General features: G+C 42.7%; 1 protein-coding gene across 1 annotated transcript; it reads left to right on the top strand.

Annotated features, from left to right (window-relative positions):
• Window positions 1–356: 356 nt before the first annotated feature.
• Window positions 357–12,362, top strand: LOC145402027 (uncharacterized). The gene is made up of 5 exons (XM_080274125.1): window positions 357–464; window positions 507–811; window positions 1,038–1,324; window positions 1,371–1,558; window positions 12,204–12,362. Exons 1-5 carry the CDS (start codon window positions 357–359, stop codon window positions 12,360–12,362), a joined length of 1,047 nt encoding a protein of 348 aa, XP_080130251.1.
• The last annotated feature ends 8,411 nt before the right edge of the window (window positions 12,363–20,773 follow it).

Genomic DNA, 20,773 nt, shown 5'->3' with positions numbered 1-20,773 from the left:
TTGGCTGCTAGAGTCCAGGGTGCAGACTTGTTTTCGTGGACGCAGCCCGCTTATTGACCTAGCGACGGCTGCGCTGAGAACATAAACATGATGAATGCAATCCTGTACCAGGGTTATAGGAGGTGGCATGATGTGTATGTGGCGTTATTGGATGTCCAGGAGGCTTTCGATATGCTATCCCACTCTGCCTCGGGCGCCATACTTTCGTAGAGTTGGTGTGCCACCTCCTTTAGCCCTGTACTGCTCTCAATGTGAGACTGCAAGACTGGACCTCCTGGGGATGACCATCAGTCCGGCCACGGGGGTCCGGCAGGGGGATCCTCTCTCCCCCTTGATTTTCAATGCAGCAATGGATTATGTTTCTGGAGGCTAAGATCAAGATAGGGGATCAGCGTGTGGTCGGCTATGCCTACGCTGATGACCTAGTCTTGACGTCACCCGCCAAGCCTTCCCTGCAGGCCTTAGTTGACTCGACCTTGAGCAGGCTGGATTAACTTGGCCTGCAGGTAAATCCTGACAAGTGTAGATCTGTTGCCTTGGTGAAGGACGGGAAGGCCAAGAAGTACATATGGTCGGCCAATGAGTTCCTCACCACTGGTGGTCGTATGATCCCCACGCTTAGTGCCTCTCAGACTGCAAAGTATCTTGGCGTGGATGTGGGCTGGAGGCTGTGTCAAGCAGTGCACAAAGAGATGCTGAGGGAGATGCTTGGGCGGCTACATGTGGCGCCCTCAGCAAAAGCTGTGGGTGGACACCAAGGTAGTATACCTGAGGTTACTCCACGGACTTGTCCTACCGGGGGTGCCTCTGGGTGTGCTCAAGGACTTAGATCGGAGCATGAGAGCGTCAATAAGGGATATAGTACACCTTCCAGCCAACACCCCAAAAGCATTTTTCCACGCACCGCTGAAGGGTGGAGGAGTAGGGATTCCCTCTTTTTATACCCGACTTCCGCCGCTCACGGGAGCTCGACTGCTCCGAATTGGTTGGTCAACTTGCCCTATTATGACTAATCTCCGTGAGCACCCTTACATCAGGGATTGCATGGAGAGGATCAGATGGCCCCTCATACAGGGGGTCAGGGTTACTGACCGTCGCATTGAGGCGAATCAGTGGATCCTGGACCTCTGCAGGTGGTATGGTGGTGAAGGCCTGAAGGGATGCTCTAGGCAGGCTCACGGTGCATCGCACATGTGGATATACGAAGGATCTGGTAATCTCAGTGGCTACAGATACATCGGAGCCGTTAAGCTGAGAGGAAACCTCGAGAGCACCCCTGTAAGATCTTCGAGGGGACATGAAGTACAGCGACCTAATCTGCATTGTGAGGGTGGATGTGGGACCCCACCCTCCTTGAATCACATCCTCAGGTGCTCTGACGCATGAAATTCGTGTTGCCTGGCACGATAGGCTCGTAGATTACATCAAGGGGCACATTGAATGGGCATGTCCCAACTATCGTGTCAGGAATGAGGTCTTATTGCATGCAGGACCAATCATGAGACGGCCAGACCTTCTTATCAACACAGGGACCTCGGTTGCAGGTTTTGATGTGCAGGTAACATCCAACACCCGCTATACTTCACTGTATTCAGCTGTGTCACGCAAGGTTGAATACTGACACCCCTGATGTGAAAGAGGTGGCGTGTCAGTGGGCAGCCCGGCACAACGCAACCGTTAAGGCAGTTGTGCTCAATTGGAGGAGGATGTTGGCATCTAATAGCGCAGCATCCCTCAAAGATTGGGTTTTACCACCAAAGCCCTGGCGACCCTGGTATTGATATGCTTGGAGGGGTCGAACAACATTGTTCGATTTCAGTGAAGGAGAGGATGGAGGAGGCAGGTACGAGGTCCTGAGTGATTGCATTAAGGTCATATAAAGAGGTATCGCACCTGCTGGTCAAGCTTGTCAGTTCCAGTGGCGGTCCTCGCCCTACCAACCGTGGTGCTGCAGACATCCACGGATGATAGAACGGTCTGCAGGTGGTAAGGTAAAGGTAATGGTATAAGATCCTGGTGGTACCATGCAGGGGGCTCGCCACACGTCTATAACAAGCAAAAACGACTGGGCTCCAATGATGAAGAGGCATAGTCAAGCATGATGGAAGGTTATATGGTAAGGACATGCCCCAACCTGAGGACCCAAGTCAATTACTAGCCAAATTCCTCATCATCTAATTAGTGACGCGCACGAATGGATTAACGAGTGTCCCACTATCCCTATCTAGTATGGCAGGGAGGGGGGTTTGGCAGGATGGCAGGGAGGGGGAGGGGGTATGGAGGTATGGCAGGGAGGGGGGTATGGTAGTATGGCAGGGAGGGGGAGGGGGGTATGGCAGTATGGCAGGAAGGGGGTGAGGCAGGTATGCAGGAAGGGGTAAGGCAGGTGGGCAGGAAGGGGGTAAGGTAGGTGGGCAGGAAAGGGTGAAGCAGGTGGGCAGGAAGAGGGTGAGGCAGGTGGCAGGAAGAGGGTGAGGCAGGTGGGACAGGAAGGGGTGAAGCAGGTGGGGCAGGAAGGGGTAAGGCAGGTGGCAGGAAGGGGTGAAGCAGGTGGGGCAGGAAGGGGTGAGGCAGGTGGGGCAGGAAGGGGTGAAGCAGGTGGGGCAGGAAGGGGTGAAGCAGGTGGGGCAGGAAGGGGTGAAGCAGGTGGGGCAGGAAGGGGTGAAGCAGGTGGGGCAGGAAGGGGTGAAGCAGGGGGCAGGAAGGGGTGAAGCAGGGGGCAGGAAGGGGTGAAGCAGGTGGGGCAGGAAGGGGTGAAGCAGGGGGCAGGAAGGGGTGAAGCAGGTGGGGCAGGAAGGGGTGAAGCAGGCACGTAGGAAGGGAGGGAGGAAAGGAGAGGAGGCAGGCATCTGGGAAGGGAGAGGTGAGGCATGAAGCAAAGGAGGGAGAAAGACAGCTAGACAGGGAGGGGGTGAGGCAGCCAGAAAATGATGGAAGGAGGAAGTGAGGCAGGCAAGGAGGGAAAAGGTGAGGCAGAAGGGTATATAGGGAGGGGGTGGGGGCAGGCAAGAATGGGGAGGACGATGGTAGGGGCAAAAGGTGTGGATAATACTAACAATGACAAAATAATATTAATAATAATAATAATAATAATAATAATAATCACCATCATCATTTCTGTCTCCGACCTAACAACGGCACAAAGCTTAATCTACAAAGTAAGGGAACACAAAACATGATAAAGGTCCTCTAATCACCAATATGCCCCAGGAAAATGACCCAGACAATCATTCAATCACCATTTATGCCCCTGGAATCACTCACCACTCATGCCCCTGAACTCCTGAAATCACAAGCCTAACCAACTGCACATATCTTTCTGCAATTTGTGAGTTTTATATTATATACCTTTGAGATAAAAAAAAAATAAAAACTCACAAAAAAACATGGAGGGGGAGAGTCAAAACCATAGTCCCGTGCTCTCCCATACACAATTCATATAATCATTTCTAACGTTCATCAGTTCCCTACACTCACCTTCCATCACTTGCTTTATTATACCTTCCCCCATCTTTAAATCATGTTGTGTTTGGTATGGTTCATCGCAGTCATACAATTTTATACATCAGGCACTTATTATTATTATTATTATTATTACCTGTAAAAAAAAATTGCCACAGCTGCATACCCAGACTTGTAGCATCGGAAACTTCCATACTTTGTCAAGACGGCTTTCACGAAGGTGTTATTCATTCTGCAAAACATGAAATACAGTCTTCCTAGTTCCAAATAATAGTTTTAAGAGTACTGCTCCTGAAATACTGACTCTACACTGAGCTATTACACTGCATATTTCCCGCAGTCCTTACGTTCTCTGCAGGTAAATTAAACTGGTACTACTAACAATGATGGGTAGTCAAGCTGGTACTGTAGGCTGTTGTTATCCTCTAACTAACCAATGACAGCATCCCAAAGCACAACAGGATATTTACCAATCTGAACAATACGACTAACTTCAGCTGCTTCAGGCCACCACTGGATGCCAACAATAACATACTCATTACCAGCTTGTATTATTATACTCCTTAAATTGCATACTGAGCGACAGAGAGGCCGACGTTAGACACGGCCGACATTATTACCTTTAGGTCGAAAGTTTAAAAGTAATGCAAATAATGCTCAAAATACAGAAGACCTTCAATTTAATGTGCCTCAATAAATTAGATACTGTATATGATTTAACACGTACACACTATAAAGCCATGGAACTTCAGCTGGCTATAATGAAGAGTGTCCATTAAATGAGGCACAATACATGTTTCCTACCCTTTTTGCTCCAGCAGGGATGTGAATTTGGGCGACATTATGGGCCAAGTTAATATAACATGGCTATAGTTTTCATTCTTAGTACCTGAATATGCTGTTGTACTCACTTTCAAACATGTGCTTGAAATCTCGACTCAGGGGGAAACCATATGACAATGAATTTTTGGTTGTATCAATTCAAGCTTCCCTGCCGTTAGTCTGTTATAGGGAGGGTCTATGTTTAAAAGCAAGTGAAATGGGTCATCTGTTCAGAAAAGTTGTCTTCTGAGCCATCTACCTACCTACTGCCAGACGCCTTAATCCCGTAAGGTGGGGGGGTCAAACAAATCGTCTCCATTTCGCCCTGTCCCCCGCCATTTCACTGCCCTGCTCCCAGCTCACACCCCCTCTCCACTCCATCCCTCTATCTCATCCTTGGCCTTCCCCTCCCTCTCCCTCCCTCCACCTCACTCACATACACTCTCCTCGTCAGTCTCTCACTCTCCATCCTCTCCACATGGCCAAAGCACCTCAGTGTGTTTCTCCTAACACTTCCTATCTGACACTGAGTTACATGTATCATCATTTTTACATCACTGAATGAACTTATAAATATTCAAAGATTGTTTTCAAAGTAGTACTATCAACACAACATCAATTCAGTTACGACAAAGCACTGTACAATTAATATTTAACGAACATTAAATATGTGATTGTTTTTTGGCATATCAGATAAAGCTAGGATTCCAGGGGCTTGAATGGTGTGTGAATGGAAGCGTCGCCCATTGGACTGGGCAAATTTGGGCTGTCCGGACATTGCTACTCCTCACCCAGCCCAAATGTGAGAAAGAAGGTCCGGATGATGATGAAAATAAATACAGTATATCCATGGTGGCAGACCCCAGACTTTAAAGGCAGAATCAGAGTGTCATGGATTGTTTGAGAGCAACATGGCGTCACTTAAGTTTTTGTATGCAACTGTACGAAAAATTAATGACTCCGACAGCAATTTCAAACTACCTCAGAGGAGTGTTTGACTTCAGATGCTACTGAATGAAACTGTATGATTCTGTATAAACTTGTATGACCCAATGTGACAATACAATACACAGCATCAGTCACATATACCCTTTTCACTGCCCTATTTATACATATTCTCTCCATATAACCACACCATCCAAGCACACACACCCTTCAATCTTATTGTCTACAGACTTCCTTGCTCCACACCTTTCACATATCACATTATTTCCTGTCCTATCCATTCTACAAATGCCACACACACATTCCTCTTTAACCCCATTTCCACATGTCACTACCTACTTTTTGTTCTCATGGCAAACTATACAGTAATAATTAAAACAATAATAATAATAATAATAATAATCATCATCATCATCATCATAATAATAGTAACTACAATAATAATCATAACAATAATAATAGTAATAACACTAATAATAATAATAATAATAATAATAATAATAATAATAGTAATAGTAATGAGGAGGAGAAGGTAGGTAACGAATGGGCAGCCAGAGTCGATTTTTAGAAGTATTTACACCTCAGAACGCTAAGTAGAGCAGTTTACAAATTTCTCTGATTTTTTCACTATTGTACAGCTAACCAAAAAAGTACCACACACACCTGGAGATCAATGGCTGTGAAAATAAGTGTCTTGCAGAGGCACATGAATCTATTAAAACATTCCATCTAAAAATACACCATCCAGTACGTGATTTTGTGATTTCGGGTCAAAATAATTACCAAGGACAATATTTACACTTGAAACTACAGGGTGGCCCATATATCACAGTGATTCATAAGTGTTTTAGAATTATATGTGTGGGAAGATGGTCACTACTTTTTTTGGTTGACTGTGCTTAATAATGTAGAGTGTCAACATGAAGACTGAAGAGTGTTGTTGTCCTTCGTTTGGTAGGTGTTTACTCCATTATTTCCTCTCACTTGTGCCTTCTTTCCTCTCACTTGTGCCTTCTTTCCTCTCACTTGTGCCTTCTTTCCTTTCACTTCTGCCTTTTCCTTTCACTTCTGCCTTCTTTCCTTTCACTTCTGCCTTTTCCTTTCACTTCTGCCTTCTTTCCTTTCACTTCTGCCTCTTCCTTTCACTTCTGCCTTTTCCTTTCACTTCTGCCTTCTTTCCTTTCACTTCTGCCTTTTCCTTTCACTTCTGCCTTCTTTCCTTTCACTTCTGCCTTTTCCTTTCACTTCTGCCTTCTTTCCTTTCACTTCTGCCTTCTTTCCTTTCACTTCTGCCTTCTTTCCTTTCACTTCTGCCTTCTTTCCTTTCACTTCTGCCTTCTTTCCTCTCACTACTGCCTTCGTTCCTCTCCCTTCTGCCTTCTTTCCTCTCTTCTCTTGACTTCAGCCAGCAACTCCACGCCCGCCAGCTACATCTGAAGTATAGCCTGTTGAGGAGGGCAGCAAGTGGTGGAAAATTAATAGCACAGTTGTTTGAATTTGTATGACTTATAAAATACCAAACATATCTTAAAGGCTTCCATTTTCAGCATCTAAACCACACAATTACCAAGTTCTGTTCCACCTAGTCTAGATGCACTGTACTCAGGGATTGGATGTCTGGCAAAATATAAGCCATGTTCTAGGTGGCACAGAAGGCTTTGTAATGCTTTGAAGGCCTTGACAATATCCCAAATCAATTCATAATGCACCACTATAAACAAAAACCAGCCTTCAACACACCAACCCCTTTCCTCTGATGACATAATTTAACATTTCTATTCTATCTATCTATCTATTGCCAGACGCCTCAATCCCGTTTGGGGTGACCACAAACAAATCGCCTCCAAGTCGCCCTGTCCCCCGCCATTTCACTGCCCTGCTCCCAACTCACACACCCCTCTCTCATATACCTCTCCACCCCATCCCTCCATCTCATCCTCGGTCTCCCCCTCCCTCTTCCACCCTCCACCTCACTCACATACACTCTCTTCGTCAATCTTTCACCCTCCATCCTCTCCACATGGCCAAACCACCTCAGTGTGTTCCTCACAACGCTTCCTATCACATCCACATCCACACCACAACGCTCCTTTATATCCTCATTCGTCAGCCTGTCTCTCCACGTGACTCCACAGGCTCCTCTTAAATAACTCATTTCCACTGCTCTCACTCTTGACTTGTGTCCTTCCAACAATGTCCAAGCTTCACTTCCGTACGTTAGAGTTGGTATCACAATACTGTCATGTAGTAACTTTTTTACTTCCATGCTCACTTCCCTGTTTCTTATCACTGCTTTTAAGGAACCAGCAACCTTTCTTCCCTGCTGTACCCTTTCAAGCACTTCACCCTCCAAACCTCCATCCTTACTCATCACACTACCCAAATACTTAACAGTACTCACATTTTCCAATTCCTCACCATCCAACCTCGCTGTACATTCACTGACTTCACCTCTCTCAAAGACCATCACTTTACTCTTCCCTACATTCACCTTTAGGTTCCGTTTCTTACACACTCTCTCAAACTCATCCACCAAGCCTTGCAGCTCCCCTTCGTCTTCACTCAACAACACAGTATCATCTGCAAACAACAGTACAGGGAGTTTCCAAACACTATCCTCTCTCACCAGGGCCACTCCAACATCCACTACCCTACCTTGTACCTCTTTTATTACCCCATCCATGTACAGATTGAACAACCATGGAGACATGACACATCCCTGTTTCAAACCAACTTTCACAGAGAAAAATTCACTTAGTTCACCATCCACACGCACTGCAGACTTCGCACCATCGTACATACTCTTCACAGCATTCAACAACTTCCCATCTACTCCATATATTCTTAACACTTTCCACAATCCTTGTCTATCCACCCTGTCATATGCTTTCTCCAAATCCATGAAAGCCGCATACAACTTCTTTCCCTTCTCTAGAAACTTTTCCACTAAAGATCTAAGAATGAATATCTGATCTACACAACCTCTTCCCTTCCTAAAGCCTCCCTGTTCTTCTCCAACTAATTTCTCTGTTCTTTCTCTAACTCTGTCTATAAGTAACCTACCATACACTTTTCCTATTATACTAAGAAGACAAATGCCCCTATGATTACCACACACTTCTTTTTCCCCTTTTCCTTTGTACAAGGGAATAATTATACCTGACTTCCAATCCTCCGGGACTCTACCTTCCTCCCAGGCCAATCTGCACATCTTCCACATCCATTCTACTACTATCTCTCCCCCATGCTTCAGCATTTCACCACACACTCCATCAATTCCTGGGGCTTTCCCCGATTTAACTTTCTTCATTGCTTCCACAACTTCCATCCTACTGATTTCTTCCTGTCTTCTCACCTCCCTCCTTCTCCCAGCCATTCCCCAGCCACTTATACTCGCATTACTTCCATCCTCCACGTTCAACAATTCCTTAAAGTGTTCTCTCCATCTGCTCACTTTTTCTCCCTTCTCCACTAGTAATCTACCATTTTTATCTTTCACTCCCCTGCTAACTTCACTTCCACCCTGTCTTACTCTTTTCACTTCTCTCCAGAACATTTTCTTACAGTCCCTCCACTTTACACTCAAATTCCTTCCAAATTCCTCATCCACTCTCTTCTTACTCTCTCTTACTAATCTTTTCACCTCTCTCTTCCTTTCCACATATAACTCTCTCTTCCGCCTCTCAACTTCTTCCACGCCCCTATTTCTCATCCATTCATTGTATGCTTTCTTCTTTTGTGCCACAGCCTGTTTCACCTCTTCAGTCCACCACGCTGTTCCTTGCACCCCCTCCGTCTTCTCTTCCTTCCACACACCACATCACATGCTGCACATATTTCTTCTGTAAATATCTTACACACACCTTCCACGTCTCCCATCTGCTCCAATTCATATTTGCCCAATCGTTCCTCCACTTCTCTCTTATACTCTGCCTTTTTCTCATCCTCTTGTAACCTTTCCACTCTCCTTGCAACTACCCCTTCCTCTCGTCTTTCCCTTCTTCTATTCCTCCATCTTACTTGCAACCTAATTCTGGCCACCACCAAGTAGTGGTCAGAAAGTCCACTCCCCAAACCTCTATACACTCTTGCATCCTTTACACATCTTCGCATCCTTTCATCCACACACACATAATCAATCATTGCCTTCCTTTCATTCAGTTCACCACCCACCCTTCTCATCACTCGCCATGTATACCTGTGGATCATTTTATGCCTGAAGAGGGTATTGGCTATTACCAACCCCCTCCCAGCACAAATGTCCACTAGCGCACTCCCATTCTCATCTATCTCAGCAGGCACACCCCACTCACATTTCAATCTTGCTATAACCAGACTATTATGTTCATCTTATGGCAGACCTCTAGTAGTGAAGAGGATAATGGAGACTATAACTAACTCCTCCAGCTTTGAAAGTCACCTATAAGTTGAATAAAAATGTCTGGTGGCAGCAAGAATGAAGTACAAAATACATCACCAGACTGAAAAGGTTGTCAACATACTGGTAGCTGGCAGTCCAGTGTGCTCCCCTCAGGTTGGAAGAGTCACCATGCTACCCTTCCATGAGCCAGCTGATCCTAGTACTTTAACTGGCATGGAAAGTCTTATGGCAACTTTAACACTGTGAATTTTTCTGAATAGTAAACCTTAACATTATTGTGTATGTTATTTTAATATTGATATGTTGCAGGTTAGGGACAACTTCATGTGGTGGCACTGATAGGATCAGGTGGCTCCAGAGCCTGGTTATAAAAACATCCCTCACTTCCCTCCTTATTACCCAAAATGGAAGAAGGTGGACTTAGGAAAAAGGTAATTTCTACATGCAGTTCACTGTGTTCACATTCAGATAATCCTGGGGTTGCAACTAAGCCACTACTGCTACTACTGACCCCTCCAATTATGCGGGTTCCATTTATAACTTTCACCATTTATGCATGGAGATAAGCCCTACCCTGATTCCTGTCATGCAGGAAAGAATCTGGTTTGTGTGGGAAAATCCCAGAAACTGGCCCGCCCAAAACATTATTTGTCATGTGCTGACAGTCAAAGTCCAGCGCAGTGGCATGTCAACATGGCTGCAAGCATGGCTGCTGTGCAGGCACACTCTGTGTCCTCTTCCCTCTCCTTCTTGTCCCCTCTGTAGAGGAGAAGAGAGGTCCCTCGGCCTTGGATACGCCCCTCCCTGACACCCAAGCACTGCTCCATCCCGTCATGGTAACTGATCATCACTTATTTACCATTTTTTACACTCCAAATAACCCCTTTTTATGTTCAGCGATAAATCTTGAAGATGTACGTTTACTACAGTAAATACTAGTATGATCTGGGAGGGGGTGGGGGGTGTCTAAATTTTTCAAGGCCAAAAGAGGGACTATGAGAAAATTTATTTTGCTGTACCAATTAGCCTTATAACACAGGTTTCTATGGTACCACTTGAGTGATTCAATTTCCGCAGAAAAATTCAATGATATATTAGCCACGTAACTGGAGGGATCACTGTACTACTGGGTCTGACCACCTCTCCTCCTGCTTCTTCCTTTCCTTCCTGTCACTTTTTAGTAGAATTCCTTCCACTTCAGATGGTTCTAAACAGTGTGGCAAGCCTAAAGTCTTCCTGCAACCCAGGGAAGCATTTATAACGTTAGGTGGCTACCCTACCCAGATAACAGGGTGATGTGGAGCCTGCCTGATGCCCCTGCTAACTGGGTGGAGAAACACAAGTGGTTCATTCCAAGCCAAATCAATCACATTTCCCAGGTCGCCTCCTCAAGAAAAATCTGAAAATATTCTTGTTAGTACATATGCAAAAGTTATTTAAAATCACGAATTATCTCCAACATGTGTAATTTTTGAGAGACACGCATTCAAAATTTACCCCCGTTTTTGCATGTTTGGAAAAGCTGACCTTGCAATGAAACTTAGGCATCTGTGACACCATTATTTATTAAGCTAGATAGCCACGATTTCACACAAAAGTTATATACCAACAACAAATTTCATATCTGGTGTCACTTCTGGTAAGCCTTTCATACTTTTTCTTATACAAAGCTACAAAAATAAAAGAAATTCCAAATCTTACTTGATGGGTGCTTTCCTTAAAATTCAGTTTAAAGAAAATTATTGGTTTCCAATGACTGAACTTACCTGTAAATGGACACAAAAACTTTCATAACTGTGCCAAGGTGATTACAACCATTAAAACTAAATATTCAATAGTTTGCTGAAAATTATGATAGTTGAAAATGGTTCTTTTACAGGTTGGTGTGTCACTAAGATGACAGTTAAGCAGCACTCTCATATTTTTACCACGCATTTAGCCTGTATGTACTGAAGCATTATTTTGTCGTCTTGATTCCATCCATTTCTTTTTTTTTTTTTTTTCTGGAAGATGTGGCATGTTTAGCTCATGTTAAATATTTAGTGTTAATGGTTGTAATCACCTTAGCACACTTCTGAAAGCTTTAGTGTCCATTAATAAGAAACATTACAGGTTCAGTCCTTGGACCAACAGTTTTCTTTAAACTGAATTTTAAGGAAAGCAGCCATCAAGGAAAATTTGGGACTTCTTTCATTTTTGTAGCTTTGTATAAGAAAACGTATGAGAGGCATACCAGAAATGACACCAGATATGACATGTGTTGTTGGTATACAACCTTTGTGTGAAATCTTAGATACCAGTATCTAGTTTAATAAATAATGGTGTTACAAATGCCCAAAGTTGGTTGCAAGGCCAACTTTTCCAAACGTGCCAAAATGGGGGTGAATTTTGAATGCACGTCTCTCAAAAACTACTCATGATGGAGAACTACAATTTGTGATTTTAAATAACTTTTGCATATGTATTAACAAGAATTTTTTCAGACTGTTTTGAGGAGGTGACCTGGGAAATTTATCAAAAAATGATTGATTTGGTTTGCAATGACCCAAATGCAGTGTCCATCTTGAAACTAAACCTTCCAACTTCTCCCCAGGCCTCCCTGTTGTGGGGCACTGTCAACCACAAGGGAACATCAGTTCACTGCATGGGACAACCATGCAGGGGTGGCTGCTTGCCTACACTTGATGGGTCTGCTCTGAAAGACAGACCAGAGCTGATCAACAACCACTACTACCACAACTATCGACTTTAAAGCAAAACCATACAAGAGGATATTAGGTGTAACATGCCAAACAAACCACTAAGAGAGAGACATCATCCAATCTCCAAAGCCACTTAGAATATTGCCCTAAGCCTCACTCCACCAATCCTGCCTCACGTCCACTCATAAACCTTCTGTCCTGCAGAGTCAAGCTGATGCAAGGATGCTGTGCCTCTGTGTTCTGGGTGTGGCTGACAAGAGATCTGTGGGGTTCACAAGGAGGCCACTGCACCCCACTTGCTAAAGAGTTTCCTGTATTAAGCAGCTGCAGCTGTGTTTTGTGGATTCAATGACCAGCCAATCATTAAGGTACATTTTTTTTTTTTTTTTTTTTTTTTTAAATAACAGAACGGAGGAAGGAAAAACAAATGGAAAAAAAAAATAATCCATACACCAGATTACTGGTGTCCTCTGTTCATAAAATATCTGTAACAGTTAGACTTGAACAGTTGTAGGTTGAAATTTGGAGGAAAACAACTCTGGGGAAGCGAGTTCCAGAGAGATGCAGTTCGGGGAATGAAAGAATTCTGATAGGCAGAAGTTCTGCAATATGGTTGAGTGACATTCCAGTCATGAGCGCTACCAGATGCCCGTGTAACACGAGGGAAGGCATGGAGAGGTGGCACCATGGACGCAACTTCGTCTGAGCATTTGCCAAAAAAATATCTGTAAAATAATGCAAGGGAGGCAACATTCCTTCTTACTTGCAGGGGAGGTAGTTTATATGTAATGGCAGGGTTGTTAATGATTCTAACAGCTTTATTCTGAATTTTGTCTAGTTGTCTTAATGCAACCTCTCCACAACCATCCCACAAGGGTGAGCAATATTCAAGCTGAGAGCGCACATGACTCTTATAAATTATAGCCAACTGCTCATCGGCGAAGAAGTTACGGACTCTGTACAATAATCCAAGTTTCTTTGAGGCGGTTTTAGCAAGTGATCTGACATGAGAGGTCCAGCTGAGGGCACTGTTAAGTGAGACACCAAGAATTTCAATACTTTTGGAGATGGGAATATTAGTAGCACTGAAAGTAATGTACGAATCTGGCAATATCTGTCTATTAGTAAACTGTATATATTTAGTTTTACTAGCATTAAAAGAGACAAGGTTGTTTTGTCCCCATTCACTGATTGTAGATAGATCTTGATTAATGGAGATGGCTGTACTGAGTTGAGAGGTAGAGATATTAGACTTTGTAATTGGATGTCTGAGTGTGAATGAACTATGTAGTGTTGAGTCATCTGCATATGAGTGAATGGGATTGTGAGTAACAGATAAGAGATCATTAATGTGAACCAGAAATAGGGTTGGCGCCAGAACTGATCCCTGCGGCACGCCGACGTTAATTGAGTGGAAATTTGAATATACATCATCTACTTTTACTCTTATTTTCCTGTCACTAAGATAAGAAGAAATCAAAGGAACAAAAGACGTTAGTCCATAGCAAGGGAGTTTGGACAGCAGGGAACGGTGCCATACTCTGTCAAAAGCTTTAGAGATATCAAGAGCTACTGCATGAGTTTCTCCAAAAAGATCAATTGACTGATGAATCGTATGAGTTAAGAGATTGAGTATGTCAATGGTGGATCTTTCGCGGCGAAAACCGTATTGTCTATCACTAATTAAGTTGTTGGATTCAAGATGTTTAACAATATGCTTATTAATTAAAGTTTCAAATACCTTACCAAGAGAAGATGTGACAGCTATTGGTCTGTAATTGGAGGGGTCAGACGAACTTCCTTTCTTCGGAACTGGGTGGATATTGGCTTCTTTCCATGAATTTGGGAATAAAGAAGTACGTATGCATAGTCTGAATAATTTAGCTAGGACAGAGGCAAGTTCAGGGGAACACTTTTTCAAAACAATTGGCGGAATTCCATCTGGGCCTGGAGCTTTGTTGGTAGGTAAATTGTCTAGGATGGATTTTACGAATCTTGTCTGTATTTTAAGTGGGGCAATTTCGGGAGAATCAAGTTCCAGTACTGAGACATTCTGGCTGGTATCATCTATGGTAGAGTTTCTTGCAAAGGTACTTGCAAAGATATCTGCTTTCCCACGTGGGTCATTTGTAATATTGCCATCTGAAGATTTTAGTGGGGGAATGGAAGATGACTTGTTAAAGTTATTATTGAAAGAATTAAGAGTTGACCAGAATATTCTATTGTCATTAGGGTTGTTAAGTAGTTTTGATGCTTGCTTTTGAAGAAAGTTTGATTTAGATAGATTTAATACAGCTTTTGCATGATTTCTAGCAATTTTAAATTGGGAGAGTGATTCAGATGTTTTTGATTTTAAGTAAGAGTTATATGCTAATGACTTTTGGGCTGTTGCTCTGGCACAATTGCCATCAAACCATTTTGGAGAGTTTGATCTTTTAGTGAATTGTTGACTTGGTATGAATAAATCCATACCTGCTAGTATTAAGTCGCAAATGTGGGACTGGGTAGAATTGGGATCACTAGAGAAGAAAGACTGCCATGGAACATCAGCAAGATAATTTCTAAATCCATCCCAGTCTGCCCTGTCAAAGTGCCATCGGGTCACCCTGACAGGTTCGGAATGGGGAGGTGTAGGAGGGTTAACTAATGAGGCTTTGATGAGATTGTGGTCAGAGGATCCAAGTGGTGACAGTACCTCTATCCTGTATTGATCTGGATTATTTGTCAAGAATAAATCCAAGAGATGGGCATTATGGTCAGGATTATCAGGTATTCTGGTTGGTTGCTTTACCAACTGGGTGAGATTAAATGATTCCGCAAACAGCTCGCATTCTAGACCAGTGTCGTCAGTCCGGGCAGAATACAATAACCATTCAACATTGTGTATGTTAAAATCACCCAAAATGGTAATTTCATTGTCAAGGGCAAGGTCAAGGTTACTCAACTGAGTGGATATGGAATCAAATACACTGGGTTCCGAAGAAGCATTGGGGGAACGATAAACTACACAGATATATTTGGCAATGTTTTGGCAATTTAATTTATATAATGAGTAATCAAAACTGGATGAAGTGAAGTTTAAAATAGTATCAACTGCATATTGGGATTTGATATAACAACAAGTGCCGCCCTTGTTTCGAAAGTTTGTAAGGAGATGGTAACCGGGAAAACAAAATGGAGATATATCGGTAGAGGGTGAGATTTGTGGTTCTGTGAGGAAAAGGGCCAAAGGGGATATGGACTGAAGGAAAAAATGAACTGAGTTTAAATTTGTGGTAAGGCCGCGGATGTTGGTAAAGAATAAGGCCGTACCGTCACCTCTATCCCTTACTGGCGGTCTGTTCTGGACAATTACTGCCAGATTTGTGAAAATTCTATAACTGATGTTAAGGCCAAATAGCATTACAGTGAACTGGTATTTGTCACTCCCCATTGTGAACTCCATGTACTTCTGGAGCCTGGATGTGAATTATGACATGCCAAGATGGATCCTTCAGGTCTAATGTTGTTACCCAAACCTCTTGTGTACAACTGCATCAGGATATCTAGGAAGTCATGTCAAATTCCGAGTACCTGATGGATCACCAAGGGGGATAGGGACAGGATGAGGCACTTCTTGGTAGGTACTATTATGTCTCTGAAACAGATAGTGGGGGACATCCACTCACTCAATGAGTCAGTCAGCCAAGACACAGACAACAATGAAATGGAGATGGTGTGAGTTTACATGTGGATCTGGATATGATCATGACAATTCTCTCTCAATTCTGTTTTAATTATTTTTTTACTGTTGTGACTATGATAATACCAACTGCAGGCTATTCTTGACAGATATGCAGAAACTGAACAGCTGTAATGAAACCAAGGAGTAACTGGCTTTAACCAAATGAAATATAAAACCCCACTATTATTCTTGCACCATACTGTAGATCATCCTTGTCTCTAATAATTTTTTTACAGTAACGTATTACCTACATGTGTGAGGCTTGCTGCCATTCTTTTTCTTTTCCCCTCTTCTTTGCTTTAGTTCTCTTCTCCTCTTCCTCAGTCATTCACTCCCCCTCCTTCCATTTCTCTTTTCTCCCTCCCTCCCATCTTTTGTCCCCTGCTTCAGTTCTCTTTTCTTCCCCCTCAGTTACTCACTTCTCCCCGACCTTCCTTCTTTTTCTCTTTTCTCCCTCCCTCACATCTCTGGCTCCCCTTTCTCTTTCAAGTTTCTTTTCCATCCCTCTAAAATGCACGGTTAAACAAGTTAGGCAGACATGTTAAGATTACAGTACCTGCATTCTGAAGGCTGAAGGGCATTTGGGGTATGTGCTGTGCGTTCCAAGGAGGCGTGCATTGACTTGTACATGTGGGAGCTCCTGATGGTAACAATTCTGGTGACATTGGTGAGGTTTCTGCACACCATTAGGGAGCTTGCTTGTCGAAAATGAGGCAGTCCAAACAGTACAATCCTTTGCTTTTAACCTGAAACCAAAAAAAGAACTGTCAATCTGTAGGTGGCAATGAATCCCCTTATTTTTTACCTTTCACAAACCTCACATTTCCCTATAAAGCCCTCAATATTTTTTTTCCCCCCCAAAGATGTTGACTTCATATTTTCCCCTGTCTTCAAAGCCCTCCACAGTTTTCTAATTCTGAAATGTCCCTGCCAGCATTATGAAAGAAAAAAATGGGACTCAAATTGTAGCATGTAGGCCACAATGAATTTTAACTCACGAGCTCTACCACCATGCCGGCTTATACGGTAATTACAGTAACCAGCTAATGCTACTGGTATGACAAACAAGAATATGTCAAACAATATCTCAGTAACCTTAACTGCACACAAACTGCACAAGAAATAATGCAGTATCTAATATGACTTAAATCACATTATGATAAGGAAACTTGTTACTGAGAAATATAATCCAAAACATTTAAAGAGGGCATCAATTATAAATAGAATCTGAGCATATTTGCACAACAAAACAACACAAGCAGAGATAACTGATTAAACAAATTTGGGGCCAAATTTCAACAACTTCTAAGTGCTTACCCCACCAAATACTGTATTTAAGATCAATAATTAAAGTAACTTAGTCAGTTTCTTGGTTAAGTGGTGCCTAGATTTTTTTTTTCCTATGCTTGTGCCTGGAGTCTTCTGCTATGTACAAAAAAATACACACACACACACACGAGGTCCAAGGCAAGGCTATCCCAGACCAAACCATTAGGTGCAGGTAACCAATAATGCCCCTGGTCAACACTTCACATTACAGTCAAATCACCAGAAACATGCAAACCTTGTTTCATGAATGTGATGCATTGCAGGGAAACAAATTGGTTAGCAACTGATCATACGATGAACACATAAAGACACTAGTTCAATGGAGATATGTTTCTGCAAATAATCAACCACATAAGTATAAAAGGTTTCCAACTCATCTAAACAGGTATCGTAATTATTTCACTTCACTTGACTTCACTTACTGCTTACGCCAACACCAAACCACTGCAGTCAATGATTCTGACAATTTGACACTCTATATTCAAAGGCCATCTTGGAACAGGAATAGCTTGCATGCTGGTGACCGCAGAGGCTTTGAAGGTCATAGGAATCTCATATGGAAAAAGGGTGACTTTACATTTAAAAAAAAAAAAAAAAGTGCTAAAATCTCTTCATGGGATTGTTGCAACAGTTATAAGCAAAAATAGCCGCAAATATTCACCCTGGACAGGCATACCTTGGTGATGTTCAGCCAGTGATATTGCAACACTGCATTATACGCATGTTCCTTTACCTCCAGAACATTCTCTCTCTCAGTAGCTGCATTGTGTGTTGAGACTGTTAGGTGGGTGGGTAACGCTCTACAAATCGGTCTTCATATGTTGTTTACAGTGGTCGGGTGATTTTCACCCGGCTATGCCTATTGTGTGAGTAGTATTTTTCATTTACGGTTTTCTGATAAAAAAGGAGCTAGCAGCCTGTGTCTGGGAGGCTTTAAGGATGCAGGCAAGGAGTATAAAATAGACCAAAAAAAAAAAAAGTTTTATTATATAAATTTAGGTATAAACTCTCAAACTTTTTTTTTTCAACTATGATCTCAGGATTTTTTTACACTGTTGCCTCTCATTAAATTTTCTTTAATACTTAGATCAGTGTGAACAAGAGAGGTTCTTCCACACTCGTACCAAGTTTCATGAATAAATATTGGTTAGAACATTTTTTTTTCTTCCACTGTAAAGTGAATAATACCCAGGTATATCAGTGGTGTTCCTAAAAAAAGACCTATGCATATTCAAGGTTAAAAAAAAAGGGGGGAGGGGAGGGAGAGCTAAAATCTATAAGGCAGTATAAGAAAATGATTGTTTAATGGTCAATCATAAAACAAGATTTGCCTCTCTTCCTCCAAGGCTCAAATTTGTAGTGCAATAGCAACACCCCATTCCAACCTTAGCGCTCTATCACCAGACCAACAAGTGTGGTATGGCAATAAAAATGTGTCTGCTTACATCGACAAATAAACATATGGTACAGTATCTCTCTCATGCTTGGTAAAGTTCCAATTAACACTACTGTATTTCGCTCCAATAATTTCAATCCTTATTTATATTCCTGTCCAGTCAACAATAAAATTTTCTGCTTCACCAATAACTCAAAAGGCAAATACATAATTAAAGGAAGTTTTTTTTTGTCAGATATAGAGCGAATATAAGCAAGTGATATGTGAGCAGGGGGAAGGACAGCGAAATGGCAGGGGACAGGGCGACATGGAGGTGATTTGTTTGTGGCCACCCCTTACATGTAGGATTAACCCGTCACGTCCCGAGGTTTTCCGCACCTCCAACATCCCCCAGTCCCGAGGTATTTTCAAAAAAATTTTTTTTGGCTAAAACCTTTGCTTTTGGTGAGAAACATCGAAAATTCATAGAGAAATCGCTCACCTGAGGTTTAAAATACCCAATCCAGGTAGGAGTTCCTCCTTACCTGACTGGGTTTTCTAACATGCTGGCACCAAAGAAAACGAGTTCTATGGGCGGGTAACTATTATATCCACTCATAAACGGTATTTATTTATTTACTTGGTACAAATGTATATGTAGTATGAGAGTATATTGGTTTTCAAGCAGTAATAAAGGCATTATAAGCATGGTTTCACTCACTAACTAATCACCATACCTGACCTTTTTTTGCCACATTACCTGATCATTATTTCTGGCTGTTTCTTCTTCTAATGCTATGTAAACATTGTCCTCCACATTGTCATCGATTGGGGAATCACTCTGGCCCTGAATATCTTTACTGGCCAGGTCACTGGCAACAGGTGAATTGCCGAGACAATGGCGTGAGGGGGGGAGGGGGGAGGTTATGCAGTGTAAGGCATTGTCCCTGCTTGGCATCTTGTAGAGGAATAGAGGAAGGTGTCCCGTGTATACATACGAAAAATCACGCGCGAAAATTGAAAACTGTGCAAATTAGGGACCTTGCAATTGCACGACGTACTGGTACGTCGCCGGGACTGGCAAATGCAAATCATTGCAACGTACCCATACGTCGACGGGACGGGGCGGGTTAAGGCATCTGGCAAAACAGTGGCACCACACGGAGTAAATGTGGTGGTAGCTTGGCTAGCCCTACGTGTCAAGTGGGATTGGTGGAGGATTAGTGCCCCTCCCTGTAAAACAATTAACTCTAAGCCCTTGGCCACCCCGGTTGGGATACATGGCGTCTGGCAATGAATGAATGAAGCTTGGCTTGGTTATTCTCTACTATTACATTACCTGACGTGTTCCCCTGTGTGTCTTCTTTTATGTTTTATGACCTGTATTTCCCTAAAATAGTTTACAATGGCAGTATATACGTGGATTTTCAGGTGGCTATAAACTAGTCAAAGTAAGGTTGGTTTTTAAATTGGGTTAGGTAAAGAATAGGACTATTACCCGTAATTTTATCCTTTCATACAACCATCAAGTCTGGGTACAGATATACCTCGATATACGATACCTCTAGATGCAATACCATGGCTAAGTGATGAGGGTAGAAATACCACCATACCCCACCTAATGATGGCCAAACCCTGGTTTAACGATAGGTTCTGATTTTTCTTTAATGATTTTAATAATATTTTAGACTTGTTTAAGTTGATTGATAAACTGTTTTTCGACTTAGATTAACCCCTAGCCACCGGCTGACGTGTATAGCCGTCACGATTTTGGGTGTAGCGCAATGCCGGTTGACGTGTACAGCCGCAAGCGTCTTCCTGCCACCCTTTGAACTTTAACTTTTCCTTACTCATCGACGGGACCACCTGGAGATGTGGGGATACTTTCATTGGAAAGAGGAAGAGTTGATGATTCTTATGTATCTTTAATTTTTTCTCTAGCTGTTGTAGTTTGGCAGATATTAGGGTTTGAAGCATGGATATTTTTTTCCGTCACGGATATCCCCTGTAGGTAGGAGCATGCTACATCGGAA

The sequence above is a fragment of the Coenobita brevimanus genome, chromosome 57 (genome assembly GCF_032717465.1).
Source record: "Coenobita brevimanus isolate Jiangsu-jjx chromosome 57, ASM3271746v2, whole genome shotgun sequence".
Taxonomy (NCBI): domain Eukaryota; kingdom Metazoa; phylum Arthropoda; class Malacostraca; order Decapoda; family Coenobitidae; genus Coenobita; species Coenobita brevimanus.
Note: the sequence above shows the minus strand (reverse complement) of the source record. Positions and strands in the feature narration are given on the sequence as shown.

Coding starts and splice junctions, on each gene's coding strand:
- LOC145402027 (XM_080274125.1), top strand. CDS start 357: ATGTTTCTGGAGGCTAAGATCAAGATAGGGGATCAGCGTGTGGTCGGC. Junction 465..506: donor AGCCTTCCCTGCAGGCCTTA/GTTGACTCGACC, acceptor CTTGGCCTGCAG/GTAAATCCTGACAAGTGTAG. Junction 812..1,037: donor CCTACCGGGGGTGCCTCTGG/GTGTGCTCAAGG, acceptor CCCTTACATCAG/GGATTGCATGGAGAGGATCA.